General features: G+C 50.9%; 1 protein-coding gene across 1 annotated transcript in view; it reads left to right on the forward strand.

Moving 5' to 3' along the window:
- LOC123995248 (uronyl 2-sulfotransferase-like) overlaps positions 1 to 18,386 on the forward strand; it is a 161,321-nt gene that overhangs the window by 132,298 nt on the left and 10,637 nt on the right. Inside the window, exons 4-5 of the mRNA XM_046298717.1 lie at positions 5,338 to 5,417; positions 6,416 to 6,569. Of these exons, the coding sequence (XP_046154673.1) occupies positions 5,338 to 5,417; positions 6,416 to 6,569 (234 nt within the window). The remainder of the gene's footprint in view (positions 1 to 5,337; positions 5,418 to 6,415; positions 6,570 to 18,386) is intronic.

The raw sequence follows: 18,386 nt of genomic DNA on the forward strand, positions 1-18,386 counted from the left end.
AGGTCAGGTTCTGACACAGTGGACAGGGGTCTCCAGCCTGTATGAGGTCAGGTTCTGACACAGTGGACAGGGAGTCTCCAACATGATGATGTTGTCAGGTTCTGACACAGTGGACAGGGAGTCTCCAACATGATGATGTTGTCAGGTTCTGACACAGTGGACAGGGAGTCTCCAGCCTGTATGAGGTCAGGTTCTGACACAGTGGACAGGGAGTCTCCAACATGATGATGTTGTCAGGTTCTGACACAGTGGACAGGGGTCTCCAGCCTGTATGAGGTCAGGTTCTGACACAGTGGACAGGGGTCTCCAGCCTGTATGAGGTCAGGTTCTGACACAGTGGACAGGGGTCTCCAGCCTGTATGAGGTCAGGTTCTGACACAGTGGACAGGGAGTCTCCAACATGATGATGTTGTTAGGTTCTGACACAGTGGACAGGGGGTCTCCAACATGATGATGTTGTCAGGTTCTGACACAGTGGACAGGGGGTCTCCAACATGATGATGTTGTCAGATTCTGACACAGTGGACAGGGGGTCTCCAGCCTATATGAGGTCAGGTTCTGACACAGTGGACAGGGGGTCTCCAACATGATGATGTTGTCAGGTTCTGACACAGTGGACAGGGGGTCTCCAGCCTGTATGAGGTCAGGTTCTGACACAGTGGACAGGGGGTCTCCAACATGATGATGTTGTCAGGTTCTGACACAGTGGACAGGGGGTCTCCAGCCTGTATGAGGTCAGGTTCTGACACAGTGGACAGGGGGTCTCCAGCCTGTATGAGGTCAGGTTCTGACACAGTGGACAGGGGGTCTCCAACATGATGATGTTGTCAGGTTCTGACACAGTGGACAGGGGTCTCCAACATGATGATGTTGTCAGGTTCTGACACAGTGGACAGGGAGTCTCCAGCCTGTATGAGGTCAGGTTCTGACACAGTGGACAGGGGGTCTCCAGCCTGTATGAGGTCAGGTTCTGACACAGTGGACAGGGGGTCTCCAACATGATGATGTTGTCAGGTTCTGACACAGTGGACAGGGGTCTCCAGCCTGTATGAGGTCAGGTTCTGACACAGTGGACAGGGAGTCTCCAACATGATGATGTTGTTAGGTTCTGACACAGTGGACAGGGGGTCTCCAACATGATGATGTTGTCAGGTTCTGACACAGTGGACAGGGGGTCTCCAGCCTGTATGAGGTCAGGTTCTGACACAGTGGACAGGGAGTCTCCAACATGATGATGTTGTCAGGTTCTGACACAGTGGACAGGGGGTCTCCAGCCTGTATGAGGTCAGGTTCTGACACAGTGGACAGGGAGTCTCCAACATGATGATGTTGTCAGGTTCTGACACAGTGGACAGGGGGTCTCCAGCCTGTATGAGGTCAGGTTCTGACACAGTGGACAGGGAGTCTCCAACATGATGATGTTATCAGGTTCTGACACAGTGGACAGGGGGTCTCCAGCCTGTATGAGGTCAGGTTCTGACACAGTGGACAGGGGGTCTCCAACATGATGATGTTGTCAGGTTCTGACACAGTGGACAGGGGTCTCCAGCCTGTATGAGGTCAGGTTCTGACACAGTGGACAGGAGTCTCCAGCCTGTATGAGGTCAGGTTCTGACACAGTGGACAGGGGTCTCCAACATGATGATGTTGTCAGGTTCTGACACAGTGGACAGGGGGTCTCCAACATGATGATGTTGTCAGGTTCTGACACAGTGGACAGGGGGTCTCCAACATGATGATGTTGTCAGGTTCTGACACAGTGGACAGGGGGTCTCCAACATGATGATGTTGTCAGGTTCTGACACAGTGGACAGGGAGTCTCCAACATGATGATGTTGTCAGGTTCTGACACAGTGGACAGGGGGTCTCCAGCCTGTATGAGGTCAGGTTCTGACACAGTGGACAGGGGTCTCCAGCCTGTATGAGGTCAGGTTCTGACACAGTGGACAGGGGGTCTCCAACATGATGATGTTGTCAGGTTCTGACACAGTGGACAGGGGGTCTCCAGCCTGTATGAGGTCAGGTTCTGACACAGTGGACAGGGAGTCTCCAACATGATGATGTTGTTAGGTTCTGACACAGTGGACAGGGGTCTCCAGCCTGTATGAGGTCAGGTTCTGACACAGTGGACAGGGAGTCTCCAACATGATGATGTTGTTAGGTTCTGACACAGTGGACAGGGGTCTCCAGCCTGTATGAGGTCAGGTTCTGACACAGTGGACAGGGGGTCTCCAACATGATGATGTTGTCAGGTTCTGACACAGTGGACAGGGAGTCTCCAACATGATGATGTTGTCAGGTTCTGAAACAGTGGACAGGGAGTCTCCAACATGATGATGTTGTCAGGTTCTGACACAGTGGACAGGGAGTCTCCAACATGGTGATGTTGTTAGGTTCTGACACAGTGGACAGGGAGTCTCCAACATGATGATGTTGTTAGGTTCTGACACAGTGGACAGGGAGTCTCCAACATGATGATGTTGTCAGGTTCTGACACAGTGGACAGGGAGTCTCCAGCCTGTATGAGGTCAGGTTCTGACACAGTGGACAGGGAGTCTCCAACATGATGATGTTGTCAGGTTCTGACACAGTGGACAGGGGTCTCCAGCCTGTATGAGGTCAGGTTCTGACACAGTGGACAGGGGTCTCCAACATGATGATGTTGTCAGGTTCTGACACAGTGGACAGGGAGTCTCCAGCCTGTATGAGGTCAGGTTCTGACACAGTGGACAGGGGGTCTCCAACATGATGATGTTGTCAGGTTCTGACACAGTGGACAGGGGGTCTCCAACATGATGATGTTGTCAGGTTCTGACACAGTGGACAGGGGGACTCCAACATGATGATGTTGTCAGGTTCTGACACAGTGGACAGGGGTCTCCAACATGATGATGTTGTTAGGTTCTGACACAGTGGACAGGGAGTCTCCAACATGATGATGTTGTTAGGTTCTGACACAGTGGACAGGGGTCTCCAGCCTGTATGAGGTCAGGTTCTGACACAGTGGACAGGGAGTCTCCAACATGATGATGTTGTCAGGTTCTGACACAGTGGACAGGGGGTCTCCAACATGATGATGTTGTTAGGTTCTGACACAGTGGACAGGGGTCTCCAGCCTGTATGAGGTCAGGTTCTGACACAGTGGACAGGGGGTCTCCAACATGATGATGTTGTCAGGTTCTGACACAGTGGACAGGGGGTCTCCAACATGATGATGTTGTCAGGTTCTGACACAGTGGACAGGGGGTCTCCAACATGATGATGTTGTCAGGTTCTGACACAGTGGACAGGGAGTCTCCAACATGATGATGTTGTCAGGTTCTGACACAGTGGACAGGGAGTCTCCAACATGATGATGTTGTTAGGTTCTGACACAGTGGACAGGGAGTCTCCAACATGATGATGTTGTTAGGTTCTGACACAGTGGAGTCTCAGGGAGTCTCCAACATGATGATGTTGTTAGGTTCTGACACAGTGGACAGGGAGTCTCCAACATGATGATGTTGTTAGGTTCTGACACAGTGGACAGGGAGTCTCCAACATGATGATGTTGTTAGGTTCTGACACAGTGGACAGGGGAGTCTCCAACATGATGATGTTGTTAGGTTCTGACACAGTGGACAGGGAGTCTCCAACATGATGATGTTGTTAGGTTCTGACACAGTGGACAGGGGGTCTCCAACATGATGATGTTGTCAGGTTCTGACACAGTGGACAGGGGTCTCCAGCCTGTATGAGGTCAGGTTCTGACACAGTGGACAGGGGGTCTCCAGCCTGTATGAGGTCAGGTTCTGACACAGTGGACAGGGGGTCTCCAACATGATGATGTTGTCAGGTTCTGACACAGTGGACAGGGGGTCTCCAGCCTGTATGAGGTCAGGTTCTGACACAGTGGACAGGGGGTCTCCAGCCTGTATGAGGTCAGGTTCTGACACAGTGGACAGGGGTCTCCAACATGATGATGTTGTCAGGTTCTGACACAGTGGACAGGGGGTCTCCAACATGATGATGTTGTCAGGTTCTGACACAGTGGACAGGGGGTCTCCAACATGATGATGTTGTCAGGTTCTGACACAGTGGACAGGGAGTCTCCAACATGATGATGTTGTCAGGTTCTGACACAGTGGACAGGGAGTCTCCAACATGATGATGTTGTTAGGTTCTGACACAGTGGACAGGGAGTCTCCAACATGATGATGTTGTTAGGTTCTGACACAGTGGACAGGGAGTCTCCAACATGATGATGTTGTTAGGTTCTGACACAGTGGACAGGGAGTCTCCAACATGATGATGTTGTTAGGTTCTGACACAGTGGACAGGGAGTCTCCAACATGATGATGTTGTTAGGTTCTGACACAGTGGACAGGGAGTCTCCAACATGATGATGTTGTTAGGTTCTGACACAGTGGACAGGGAGTCTCCAACATGATGATGTTGTTAGGTTCTGACACAGTGGACAGGGGGTCTCCAACATGATGATGTTGTCAGGTTCTGACACAGTGGACAGGGGTCTCCAGCCTGTATGAGGTCAGGTTCTGACACAGTGGACAGGGGGTCTCCAGCCTGTATGAGGTCAGGTTCTGACACAGTGGACAGGGGTCTCCAACATGATGATGTTGTCAGGTTCTGACACAGTGGACAGGGGGTCTCCAACATGATGATGTTGTCAGGTTCTGACACAGTGGACAGGGGGTCTCCAACATGATGATGTTGTCAGGTTCTGACACAGTGGACAGGGAGTCTCCAACATGATGATGTTGTCAGGTTCTGACACAGTGGACAGGGAGTCTCCAACATGATGATGTTGTCAGGTTCTGACACAGTGGACAGGGGGTCTCCAGCCTGTATGAGGTCAGGTTCTGACACAGTGGACAGGGAGTCTCCAACATGATGATGTTGTCAGGTTCTGACACAGTGGACAGGGGGTCTCCAGCCTGTATGAGGTCAGGTTCTGACACAGTGGACAGGGGTCTCCAACATGATGATGTTGTTAGGTTCTGACACAGTGGACAGGGGGTCTCCAACATGATGATGTTGTCAGGTTCTGACACAGTGGACAGGGGGTCTCCAACATGATGATGTTGTCAGGTTCTGACACAGTGGACAGGGAGTGTCCACAACCTCTTAATCGATTTCTCTGCTGATGCCAGAACATGTGAAATGAATGTGTCATTAATTACAGATATTCCATCATTGCCTATTAAAGCACAAAAGGGTTTAGTGAAAATGGTTCTAAATGAACTTTCTGTTTGTTTCTGCTTCCATCCTGGGGAGACATACTGTCTTTGATACAAGTATAGACTAATACAGTCATTTCTCTTGATGTGTGCCTTTCAGGTGGACCTTATGAGGAACATCAGCAACATCCCTCAGCCTTTCCTGTACACCAGACATGTCCACTTTCTCAACTTCACCCGGTAACTACAGCAGAGCACATCACGTGTGACAACTGGTACCATCCATCCGTCAATGATGCTAAGGTCTCAATGGCATACAGAACCACCTGAAACAGCGGAGTTTCACTGTTATAGCTATGACTGGACAATGTTTTAATCAGAACCGTTTCTGTAGTTTACATTTTCAGAAAATGTCAACTTGATTTACCAACAATGGCAATATGCACTGAGAGTACAAAACATTAAGAACACCTGCTCTTTGTATGACATAGACTGACCGGGTGAATCCAGGTGAATGTTATGATCCTTTAATTGATGTCACCTGTTAAATCCACTTCAATCAATGTAGATCAGGGATCATCAGCTAGATTCAGCCGAGGCCTCTTTTTTCTTAAGCGGATGGTCAGGGGGCCGGAACATAATTACAAATCATTTGTAGACAGCAAATTGACCGCAAGAAGCCCAAACTTGTTTGGACAAATAAAATCACCCGCGGCCCGCCAGCTGGGGAACCTGGTGTAGAGGAGTGGGAGGAGACTTGCCTTGAAACAGTTGAGATATGGATTGTGTGTGCCAATCAGAGGGTGAAGAAGTGATTGAGGTGCCGTTGAACGGGGTATTGTAGTAGGTGCCATGTGCACCGGTTTGAGTGTGTCAAGAACTGCAACACGGTTGGGTTTTTCACACTCAAAAGTTTCCTGTGTATCAAGAATGGTCCCCCACCCAAAGGACATCCAGCCTAGTTGATATAACTGTGGGAAGCATTGAAGTCAACATGGGCCAGCATCCCTGTGGAAAGTTTTTGATACCTTGCCCATGCCCCGACGAACTGAGGCTGTTCTCAGGGGAAAGGGAGGTGCAATGAATATTAAGAAGGTGTTCCTCATGTTTTGTACACTTCGTGTAAGTCAGTTGCCCATCTCCTTATCAACTAGGCCCCAATACTGCCCCACTGTGAAGAACTGTACTATGTGCCCTGTATAAATATGTGCCCGTCCATCTGTCCCTCTGTCTGTCAGGTTCAGGATAGAGCAGCCCGTCTACATCAACATCATACGGGACCCCATTAACCGTTTCCTCTCCAACTACTTCTTCCGACGTTTCGGGGACTGGAGGGGGGAGCAGAATCACCTCATCCGAACACCAGGGATGAAAGGTGACGAGAGATACCTGGTGAGACTTCTTTGTTCCATTAGCAGCATCGGTGTGTTGGTTTGAATGCTAATGGTCCAGAATATTAATGTAGTATGTGGATCATTCTGACCTCAACCGTAACTGACTGGATGACTGAGTTATTAGATTGTACACAGTCCTTCCTTTTCAGCAGTCTCCATCTGTTTCAGCGTCAGGATGGCTGTGTAATGCTTCCATTATTCTCTGGCAATAAGGCACGTTATTGAAAAACAATTATACATGAGATGTCTCATTCTCAAACATTCTACGAAAGGAAATTGAAAAATAATTGAGTCTTAATTGGAAGGTTTCAGATTATATGGATTATATAGATTTTACAGTGTTTTTGACTCTGCATGAGTGTCTTAGGTTCAACTGATTTAGATGCTGGAACATCAAACACCTTTTTTTCTTACCATAATGACATTGAGAAAAAATAATCAGGTGAGGCTCAGCATATACTGTAGTAATAGTAATAATAACACTGTGTTAGTTATAGCCCTACGGTATTGAATGTATGAAGTCCTGAAAGAGTTAATTGTAACAGTTCTACAATAGAAACCATAGGTCTACTCCTAGAAGACACAGGGTATGTGGTGTGGCATACAAAGGAAGGGTAACGGAGTGTTTGCCCCTTGTTGTCATCCCTCCATTCCTCCATTCTCCCATTCCTCCATTACTCTATTGTCCCAATCCTCCATTCCCCCTTCCTCCATTCTCCCATTATCCCATCCCTCCATTCTCCCATCCCTCCATTCTCCCATTCCTCCATTCTCCCATTCCTCCATCCCTCCATTCTCCCATTCCTCCATTATCCCATCCTCCATTCTCCCATTCCTCCATTCTCCCATTATCCCATCCCTCCATTCTCCCATCACTCCATTCTCCCATCCCTCCATTCTCCCATTCCTCCATTCTCCCATCCCTCCATTCCTCCATTCTCCCATTCCTCCATTCTCCCATTCCTCCATTCTCCCATTCCTCCATTCTCCCATTCTCCCATCACTCCTGTCTCCCATTCCTCCATTCTCCCATTCCTCCATTCTCCCATTCCTCCATTCTCCCATTCCTCCATCCCTCCATTCTCCAATTCCTCCATTCTCCCATTCTCCCATCCCTCCTTTCTCCCATTCCTCCATTATCCCATTCCTCCATTATCCCATTCCTCCATTATCCCATTCCTCCATTATCCCATTCCTCCATTCTCCCATTCATCCAATCTCCCATTCCTCCATTCTCCCATTCCTCCATTCCTCCATTCTCCCAATCCTCCATTCCTCCATTCTCCATTTCTCCCATTCCTCCATTCTCCCATTCCTCCATTCGTCCATTCTCCCATTCCTCCATTCTCCCATTCCTCCATTCGTCCATTCTCCCATTCCTCCATTCTCCCAATCCTCCATTCCTCCATTCTCCATTTCTCCCATTCCCCCATTCGTCCATTCTCCCATTCCTCCATTCTCCCATTCCTCCATTCTCCCATTCCTCCATTCTCCCATTCCTCCATTTGTCCATTTCTCCCATTCCTCCATTTCTCCCATTCCTACATTCTCCCATTCCTCCATTCCTCCATTCTCCCATTCCTCCATTCTCCCATTCTCCCATCCCTCCATTCTCCCATTCCTCCATTCTCACATTCCTCCATTTGTCCATTTCTCCCATTCGTCCATTTCTCCCATTCGTCCATTCTCCCATTCCTCCATTCTCCCATTCCTCCATTCATCCATTTCTCCCATTCCTCCATTTCTCCCATTCCTACATTCTCCCATTCATCCATTCTCCCATTCTCCCATTCCTCCATTCTCCCATACCTCCATTCTCCCATCCCTCCATTCTCCCATTCCTCCATTCTCCCATTCTCCCATCCCTCCATTCTCCCATTCCTCCATTCTCCCATTCCTCCATTCATCTATTCTCCCATTCCTCCATTCTCCCATTCCTCCATTCTCCCATTCCTCCATTCTCCCATTCCTCCATCCCTCCATTCTCTCATTCCTCCATTCTCCCATTCCTCCATTCTCCCATGCCTCCATTCTCCCATTCCTCCATTCCTCCATTCTCCCATTCTCCCATTCCTCCATTGCTCCATTCTCCCAATCCTCCATTCCTCCATTCTCCATTTCTCCCATTCCTCCATCCTCCCATTCCTCCATTTGTCCATTCTCCCATTCCTCCATTCTCCCGTTCCTCCATTCTCCCGTTCCTCCATTCTCCCATTCCTCCATTTGTCCATTTCTCCCATTCCTCCATTTCTCCCATTCCTACATTCTCCCATTCCTCCATTCCTCCATTCTCCCATTCCTCCATTCCTCCATTCTCCCATTCCTCCATTCTCCCATTCTCCCATCCCTCCATTCTCACATTCCTCCATTCTCACATTCCTCCATTTGTCCATTTCTCCCATTTGTCCATTTCTCCCATTCGTCCATTCTCCCATTCCTCCATTCTCCCATTCCTCCATTCGTCCATTTCTCCCATTCGTCCATTCTCCCATTCCTCCATTCTCCCATTCCTCCATTTGTCCATTTCTCCCATTCGTCCATTCTCCCATTCCTCCATCCTCCCATTCCTCCATCCCTCCATTCTCCCATTCCTCCATTCGTCCATTTCTCCCATTCCTCCATTTCTCCCATTCCTACATTCTCCCATTCCTCCATTCTCCCATTCTCCCATACATCTATTCTCCCATTCCTCCATTCTCCCATTCCTCCATTCTCCCATTCCTCCATTCTCCCATTCCTCCATTTTCCCATTCCTCCATCCCTCCATTCTCTCATTCCTCCATTCTCCCATTCCTCCATTCTCCCATTCCTCCATTCTCCCATTCCTCCATTCCTCCATTCTCCCATTCCTCCATTCCTCCATTCTCCCAATCCTCCATTCCTCCATTCTCCATTTCTCCCATTCCTCCATTCTCCCATTCCTCCATTCGTCCATTCTCCCATTCCTCCATTCTCCCGTTCCTCCATTCTCCCATTCCTCCATTTGTCCATTTCTCCCATTCCTCCATTTCTCCCATTCCTACATTCTCCCATTCCTCCATTCCTCCATTCTCCCATTCCTCCATTCCTCCATTCCCCATTCCTGCATTCTCCCATTCTCCCATTCTCCCATTCTCCCATCCCTCCATTCTCACATTCCTCCATTCTCACATTCCTCCATTTGTCCATTTCTCCCATTTGTCCATTTCTCCCATTCGTCCATTCTCCCATTCCTCCATTCTCCCATTCCTCCATTCGTCCATTTCTCCCATTTGCCCATTCTCCCATTCCTCCATTCTCCCATTCCTCCATTTGTCAATTTCTCCCATTCGTCCATTCTCCCATTCCTCCATTCCTCCCATTCCTCCATTCCTCCATTCTCCCATTCCTCCATTCGTCCATTTCTCCCATTCCTCCATTTCTCCCATTCCTACATTCTCCCATTCCTCCATTCTCCCATTCCTCCATTCTCCCATTCTCCCATCCCTCCATTCTCCCATTCCTCCATTCTCCCATTCCTCCATTCATCTATTCTCCCATTCCTCCATTCTCCCATTCCTCCATCCCTCCATTCTCTCATTCCTCCATTCTCCCATTCCTCCATTCTCCCATTCCTCCATTCTCCCATTCCTCCATCCCTCCATTCTCCCTTTCCTCCATCCCTCCATTCTCTCATTCCTCCATTCTCCCATTCCTCCATTCTCCCATTCCTCCATTCTCCCATTCCTTCATTCTCCCATTCCTCCATTCCTCCATTCTCCCATTTCTCCATTACTCTATTGTCCCATTCCTCCATTCTCCCATTCCTCCATTCTCCCATCCCTCCATTCCTCCATTCTCCCATTCCTCCATTCTCCCATTCCTCCATTCTCCCATTCCTCCATTCTCCCATCCCTCCATTCATCCATTCTCCCATTCCTCCATTCTCCCATTCCTCCATTCTCCCATTCTCCCATCTCTCCTTTCTCCCATCCCTCCTTTCTCCCATTCCTCCATTCTCCCATTCCTCCATTATCCCATTCCTCCATTATCCCATTCCTCCATTATCCCAATCGTCCAATCTCCCATTCCTCCATTCTCCCATTCTCCCATTCCTCCATTCCTCCATTCTCCCATTCCTCCATTTGTCCATTTCTCCCATTCCTCCATTCTCCCATTCCTCCATTTGTCCATTTCTCCCATTCCTCCATTTGTCCATTTCTCCCATTCCTCCATTTGTCCATTTCTCCCATTCCTCCATTTCTCCCATTCATCCATTCTCCCATTCCTTCATTCTCCTATTCCTTCATTCTCCCATTCCTCCATTTCTCCCATTCCTCCATTCCTCCATTCTCCCATTCCTCCATTCCTCCATTCCTCCATTCTCCCATTCCTCCATTCCTCCATTTCTCCCATTCCTCCATTTCTCCCATTCCTACATTCTCCCATTCCTCCATTCTCCCATTCCTCCATCCCTCCATTCTCCCATTCCTCCATTCCTCCATTGCTCTCAACTACCTAGAAGTCAATGACAGACCTGAATGAGTTAGAACAAATCTGACGGTTAGTTAGAGACCAGAACTATCTGGAAGTCAATATTCTGTGGTGATGTTGGTCTTCTCACGCTTTTCGAATGGCATTTACTGCTTCGTTTTATTTTCAAACTATCATTTCTATATGATTTGTGTGTGTTTTATTGAGTGGAGGTCCCATTTAAGTAAGGTTCAAAAGGGAATTCATGCAGTTTTGTTAGTGTTGGTCTTGATTGGTGTGATCTGTATAGAGATGGATTCAGCTAACATGCAATAGGAATTCCCCTTTCTGCTCCTCCAATCAGACATGTTTGCTGGTAGATACACATACAGTACATACACAAACACACAGACATCCCGAGTTAGTTACATACCAACTGTGTTACATAATAAAAAAGTATAGAACACACACACCAGTGCATTGTCAGAGGCCTTCACAATAACCATAACACACATTGAGCCAGCCACATTAGCAAAAACACAGTGAAGTTGAATGTCATTGTGGCTGAGTCTAACTGGGTAATTCAGTTTGGCTCAGGGTCCCAGGATTTCCGCAGCATGTGCCTTATTAAAGTATATAGCACAACAGGGCCCCTCCTACAGTAAAGGGGAGCTGCCGCTGGCTCACCTGAGAGTGTCTCTGTCTCCCGCTCTGTGTCCCGCAGCTCTGCGTCCTGCTGTGTGTCCTGCTGTGTGTCCTACTGTGTGTCTGCTGTGTGTCCTGCTGTGTGTCCTGCTATGTGTCCTGATGACTGCCAGAACAGCTCAGTCCCAGACACATAGACACAGTGCCAGAACAGCTCAGTCCCAGGCACACAGACACAGTGCCAGAACAGCTCAGTCCCAGATACATAGACACAGTGCCAGAACAGCTCAGTCCCAGGCACACAGACACAGTGCCAGAACAGCTCAGTCCCAGATACATAGACACAGTGCCAGAACAGCTCAGTCCCAGGCACACAGACACAGTGCCAGATCAGCTCAGTCCCAGATACATAGACACAGTGCCAGAACAGCTCAGTCCCAGGCACACAGACACAGTGCCAGAACAGCTCAGTCCCAGGCACACAGACACAGTGCCAGAACAGCTCAGTCCCAGGCACACAGACACAGTGCCAGAACAGCTCAGTCCCAGATACATAGACACAGTGCCAGAACAGCTCAGTCCCAGATACATAGACACAGTGCCAGAACAGCTCAGTCCCAGGCACACAGACACAGTGCCAGAACAGCTCAGTCCCAGACACATAGACACAGTGCCAGAACAGCTCAGTCCCAGACACAGTGCCAGAACAGCTCAGTCCCAGGCACACAGACACAGTGCCAGAACAGCTCAGTCCCAGACACATAGACACAGTGCCAGAACAGCTCAGTCCCAGACACAGTGCCAGAACAGCTCAGTCCCAGGCACACAGACACAGTGCCAGAACAGCTCAGTCCCAGGCACACAGACACAGTGCCAGAACAGCTCAGTCCCAGATATATAGACACAGTGCCAGAACAGCTCAGTCCCAGACACAGTGCCAGAACAGCTCAGTCCCAGACACAGTGCCAGAACAGCTCAGTCCCAGACACAGTGCCAGAACAGCTCAGTCCCAGGCACATAGACACAGTGCCAGAACAGCTCAGTCCCAGACACAGTGCCAGAACAGCTCAGTCCCAGGCACACAGACACAGTGCCAGAACAGCTCAGTCCCAGACACATAGACACAGTGCCAGAACAGCTCAGTCCCAGACACATAGACACAGTGCCAGAACAGCTCAGTCCCAGGCACATAGACACAGTGCCAGAACAGCTCAGTCCCAGACACATAGACACAGTGCCAGAACAGCTCAGTCCCAGACACAGTGCCAGAACAGCTCAGTCCCAGGCACACAGACACAGTGCCAGAACAGCTCAGTCCCAGGCACACAGACACAGTGCCAGAACAGCTCAGTCCCAGGCACACAGACACAGTGCCAGAACAGCTCAGTCCCAGATACATAGACACAGTGCCAGAACAGCTCAGTCCCAGACACAGTGCCAGAACAGCTCAGTCCCAGGCACACAGACACAGTGCCAGAACAGCTCAGTCCCAGGCACACAGACACAGTGCCAGAACAGCTCAGTCCCAGATATATAGACACAGTGCCAGAACAGCTCAGTCCCAGACACAGTGCCAGAACAGCTCAGTCCCAGACACAGTGCCAGAACAGCTCAGTCCCAGACACAGTGCCAGAACAGCTCAGTCCCAGGCACATAGACACAGTGCCAGAACAGCTCAGTCCCAGACACAGTGCCAGAACAGCTCAGTCCCAGGCACACAGACACAGTGCCAGAACAGCTCAGTCCCAGACACATAGACACAGTGCCAGAACAGCTCAGTCCCAGACACATAGACACAGTGCCAGAACAGCTCAGTCCCAGACACAGTGCCAGAACAGCTCAGTCCCAGGCACATAGACACAGTGCCAGAACAGCTCAGTCCCAGACACATAGACACAGTGCCAGAACAGCTCAGTCCCAGACACAGTGCCAGAACAGCTCAGTTCCAGGCACACAGACACAGTGCCAGAACAGCTCAGTCCCAGGCACACAGACACAGTGCCAGAACAGCTCAGTCCCAGGCACACAGACACAGTGCCAGAACAGCTCAGTCCCAGATACATAGACACAGTGCCAGAACAGCTCAGTCCCAGACACAGTGCCAGAACAGCTCAGTCCCAGACACAGTGCCAGAACAGCTCAGTCCCAGGCACACAGACACAGTGCCAGAACAGCTCAGTCCCAGGCACACAGACACAGTGCCAGAACAGCTCAGTCCCAGACACAGTGCCAGAACAGCTCAGTCCCAGGCACACAGACACAGTGCCAGAACAGCTCAGTCCCAGGCACACAGACACAGTGCCAGAACAACTCAGTCCCAGGCACATAGACACAGTGCCAGAACAGCTCAGTCCCAGACACATAGACACAGTGCCAGAACAGCTCAGTCCCAGGCACACAGACACAGTGCCAGAACAGCTCAGTCCCAGACACAGTGCCAGAACAGCTCAGTCCCAGACACAGTGCCAGAACAGCTCAGTCCCAGACACAGTGCCAGAACAGCTCAGTCCCAGACACATAGACACAGGGCCAGAACAGCTCAGTCCCAGACACAGTGCCAAAACAGCTCAGTCCCAGGCACACAGACACAGTGCCAGAACAGCTCAGTCCCAGACACATAGACACAGTGCCAGAACAGCTCAGTCCCAGACACAGTGCCAGAACAGCTCAGTCCCAGGCACACAGACACAGTGCCAGAACAGCTCAGTCCCAGGCACACAGACACAGTGCCAGAACAGCTCAGTCCCAGATATATAGACACAGTGCCAGAACAGCTCAGTCCCAGACACAGTGCGAGAACAGCTCAGTCCCAGACACAGTGCCAGAACAGCTCAGTCCCAGGCACATAGACACAGTGCCAGAACAGCTCAGTCCCAGACACAGTGCCAGAACAGCTCAGTCCCAGGCACACAGACACAGTGCCAGAACAGCTCAGTCCCAGGCACACAGACACAGTGCCAGAACAGCTCAGTCCCAGACACATAGACACAGTGCCAGAACAGCTCAGTCCCAGACACATAGACACAGTGCCAGAACAGCTCAGTCCCAGACACAGTGCCAGAACAGCTCAGTCCCAGGCACACAGACACAGTGCCAGAACAGCTCAGTCCCAGACACATAGACACAGTGCCAGAACAGCTCAGTCCCAGGCACACAGACACAGTGCCAGAACAGCTCAGTCCCAGACACAGTGCCAGAACAGCTCAGTCCCAGACACAGTGCCAGAACAGCTCAGTCCCAGACACAGTGCCAGAACAGCTCAGTCCCAGACACATAGACACAGTGCCAGAACAGCTCAGTCCCAGACACAGTGCCAGAACAGCTCAGTCCCAGGCACACAGACACAGTGCCAGAACAGCTCAGTCCCAGACACATAGACACAGTGCCAGAACAGCTCAGTCCCAGGCACACAGACACAGTGCCAGAACAGCTCAGTCCCAGGCACACAGACACAGTGCCAGAACAGCTCAGTCCCAGACACAGTGCCAGAACAGCTCAGTCCCAGACACAGTGCCAGAACAGCTCAGTCCCAGGCACATAGACACAGTGCCAGAACAGCTCAGTCCCAGACACAGTGCCAGAACAGCTCAGTCCCAGGCACACAGACACAGTGCCAGAACAGCTCAGTCCCAGGCACACAGACACAGTGCCAGAACAGCTCAGTCCCAGACACATAGACACAGTGCCAGAACAGCTCAGTCCCAGACACATAGACACAGTGCCAGAACAGCTCAGTCCCAGACACAGTGCCAGAACAGCTCAGTCCCAGGCACACAGACACAGTGCCAGAACAGCTCAGTCCCAGACACATAGACACAGTGCCAGAACAGCTCAGTCCCAGACACAGTGCCAGAACAGCTCAGTCCCAGGCACACAGACACAGTGCCAGAACAGCTCAGTCCCAGGCACACAGACACAGTGCCAGAACAGCTCAGTCCCAGGCACACAGACACAGTGCCAGAACAGCTCAGTCCCAGATACATAGACACAGTGCCAGAACAGCTCAGTCCCAGACACAGTGCCAGAACAGCTCAGTCCCAGACACAGTGCCAGAACAGCTCAGTCCCAGGCACATAGACACAGTGCCAGAACAGCTCAGTCCCAGACACATAGACACAGTGCCAGAACAGCTCAGTCCCAGGCACACAGACACAGTGCCAGAACAGCTCAGTCCCAGGCACACAGACACAGTGCCAGAACAGCTCAGTCCCAGGCACACAGACACAGTGCCAGAACAGCTCAGTCCCAGAACAGCTCAGTCCCAGGCACACAGACACAGTGCCAGAACAGCTCAGTCCCAGGCACACAGACACAGTGCCAGAACAGCTCAGTCCCAGGCACACAGACACAGTGCCAGAACAGCTCAGTCCCAGACACAGTGCCAGAACAGCTCAGTCCCAGGCACACAGACACAGTGCCAGAACAGCTCAGTCCCAGGCACACAGACACAGTGCCAGAACAGCTCAGTCCCAGGCACACAGACACAGTGCCAGAACAGCTCAGTCCCAGGCACACAGACACAGTGCCAGAACAGCTCAGTCCCAGACACACAGACACAGTGCCAGAACAGCTCAGTCCCAGACACACAGACACAGTGCCAGAACAGCTCAGTCCCAGACACACAGACACAGTGCCAGAACAGCTCAGTCCCAGACACAGTGCCAGAACAGCTCAGTCCCAGACACAGTGCCAGAACAGCTCAGTCCCAGGCACACAGACACAGTGCCAGAACAGCTCAGTCCCAGGCACACAGACACAGTGCCAGAACAGCTCAGTCCCAGGCACACAGACACAGTGCCAGAACAGCTCAGTCCCAGGCACACAGACACAGTGCCAGAACAGCTCAGTCCCAGGCACACAGACACAGTGCCAGAACAGCTCAGTCCCAGGCACACAGACACAGTGCCAGAACAGCTCAGTCCCAGGCACACAGACACAGTGCCAGAACAGCTCAGTCCCAGACACAGTGCCAGAACAGCTCAGTCACAGACACAGTGCCAGAACAGCTCAGTCCCAGACACAGTGCCAGAACAGCTCAGTCCCAGGCACACAGACACAGTGCCAGAACAGCTCAGTCCCAGGCACACAGACACAGTGCCAGAACAGCTCAGTCCCAGACACAGTGCCAGAACAGCTCAGTCCCAGGCACACAGACACAGTGCCAGAACAGCTCAGTCCCAGGCACACAGACACAGTGCCAGAACAGCTCAGTCTCAGGCACACAGACACAGTGCCAGAACAGCTCAGTCCCAGACACAGTGCCAGAACAGCTCAGTCCCAGGCACACAGACACAGTGCCAGAACAGCTCAGTCCCAGGCACACAGACACAGTGCCAGAACAGCTCAGTCCCAGACACAGTGCCAGAACAGCTCAGTCACAGACACAGTGCCAGAACAGCTCAGTCCCAGACACAGTGCCAGAACAGCTCAGTCCCAGGCACACAGACACAGTGCCAGAACAGCTCAGTCCCAGGCACACAGACACAGTGCCAGAACAGCTCAGTCCCAGACACAGTGCCAGAACAGCTCAGTCCCAGGCACACAGACACAGTGCCAGAACAGCTCAGTCCCAGGCACACAGACACAGTGCCAGAACAGCTCAGTCCCAGGCACACAGACACAGTGCCAGAACAGCTCAGTCCCAGACACAGTGCCAGAACAGCTCAGTCCCAGGCACACAGACACAGTGCCAGAACAGCTCAGTCCCAGGCACACAGACACAGTGCCAGAACAGCTCAGTCCCAGGCACACAGACACAGTGCCAGAACAGCTCAGTCCCAGACACACAGACACAGTGCCAGAACAGCTCAGTCCCAGACACACAGACACAGTGCCAGAACAGCTCAGTCCCAGACCAACACGTATGTACCCGGTCAGAATGCAGAGCAGATTAAAGCACTGAGTGGTATGTGTGAATTTCTTTGGGGATTCAAAGTTTTGCTTGAACTCTTTAAGAATATTGCTCCCTGTGTTAACAGGTCAGTCAGAGAGTCAGTCAGTCAGATAACTTATGTCCCCTTGGTAGCTGACTGAAAGGATAAGGTCCTCCCCTCTAAATCTATCATCTACATAGATAGGAACTGACACGTGTCCTTTTCTCTCATATTGTGTTGCCCGCAGAGTTCGTGGGTTTAAGATGAATTCATTATGTTTTTTGGTAAGAGGAAATTGAGGAGTAGAGAAGAAGAGCAAGAAAGAGGGGAAATGGTGGTCTGTTATCAAAGCCCCAGTTCTACCATCGTCGCGTGGCCCCAGTCGGGCCCTATGAGGGTACAGGGTCCCACTCAAAGCTTATGAATGGTTTATGTTAATATGTCATGTTCCTGACAGGTCTCTGTGTTGTGCTGTGACCTGAATGTACACCAGGTGTCCCAGTATAATTAACACCACAGAACCCCAGACAGGACCAGAGCTGGGTGACAGAGTGTAGTCTTTAATAGTGGGCATGTGAAATGCAACCTAACACTTCCTGCAACCTTAGTGATATCATAATTCACACACCACACACACACACACCCGCCTCACCCTACCACTCCCTCTCTGTTTTTGTGGGTACATTAAGTCATGTTTTATGTGTGTAAGGGGGGAGGAACACAGTGAAGTCACAGGCAAATGTCATGTGAGTCACAGCGCCGACATTGTTGATAAGTGTGAAAACAAGGACTGCAGGGATCTGGCTGAGAGCGGGTCCAGAATGGAAACATACAGTGCATTCAGAAAGTATTCAGACCCCTTCCCT

The sequence above is a fragment of the Oncorhynchus gorbuscha genome, linkage group LG14 (assembly GCF_021184085.1).
Source record: "Oncorhynchus gorbuscha isolate QuinsamMale2020 ecotype Even-year linkage group LG14, OgorEven_v1.0, whole genome shotgun sequence".
In the NCBI taxonomy this organism is placed as follows: domain Eukaryota; kingdom Metazoa; phylum Chordata; class Actinopteri; order Salmoniformes; family Salmonidae; genus Oncorhynchus; species Oncorhynchus gorbuscha.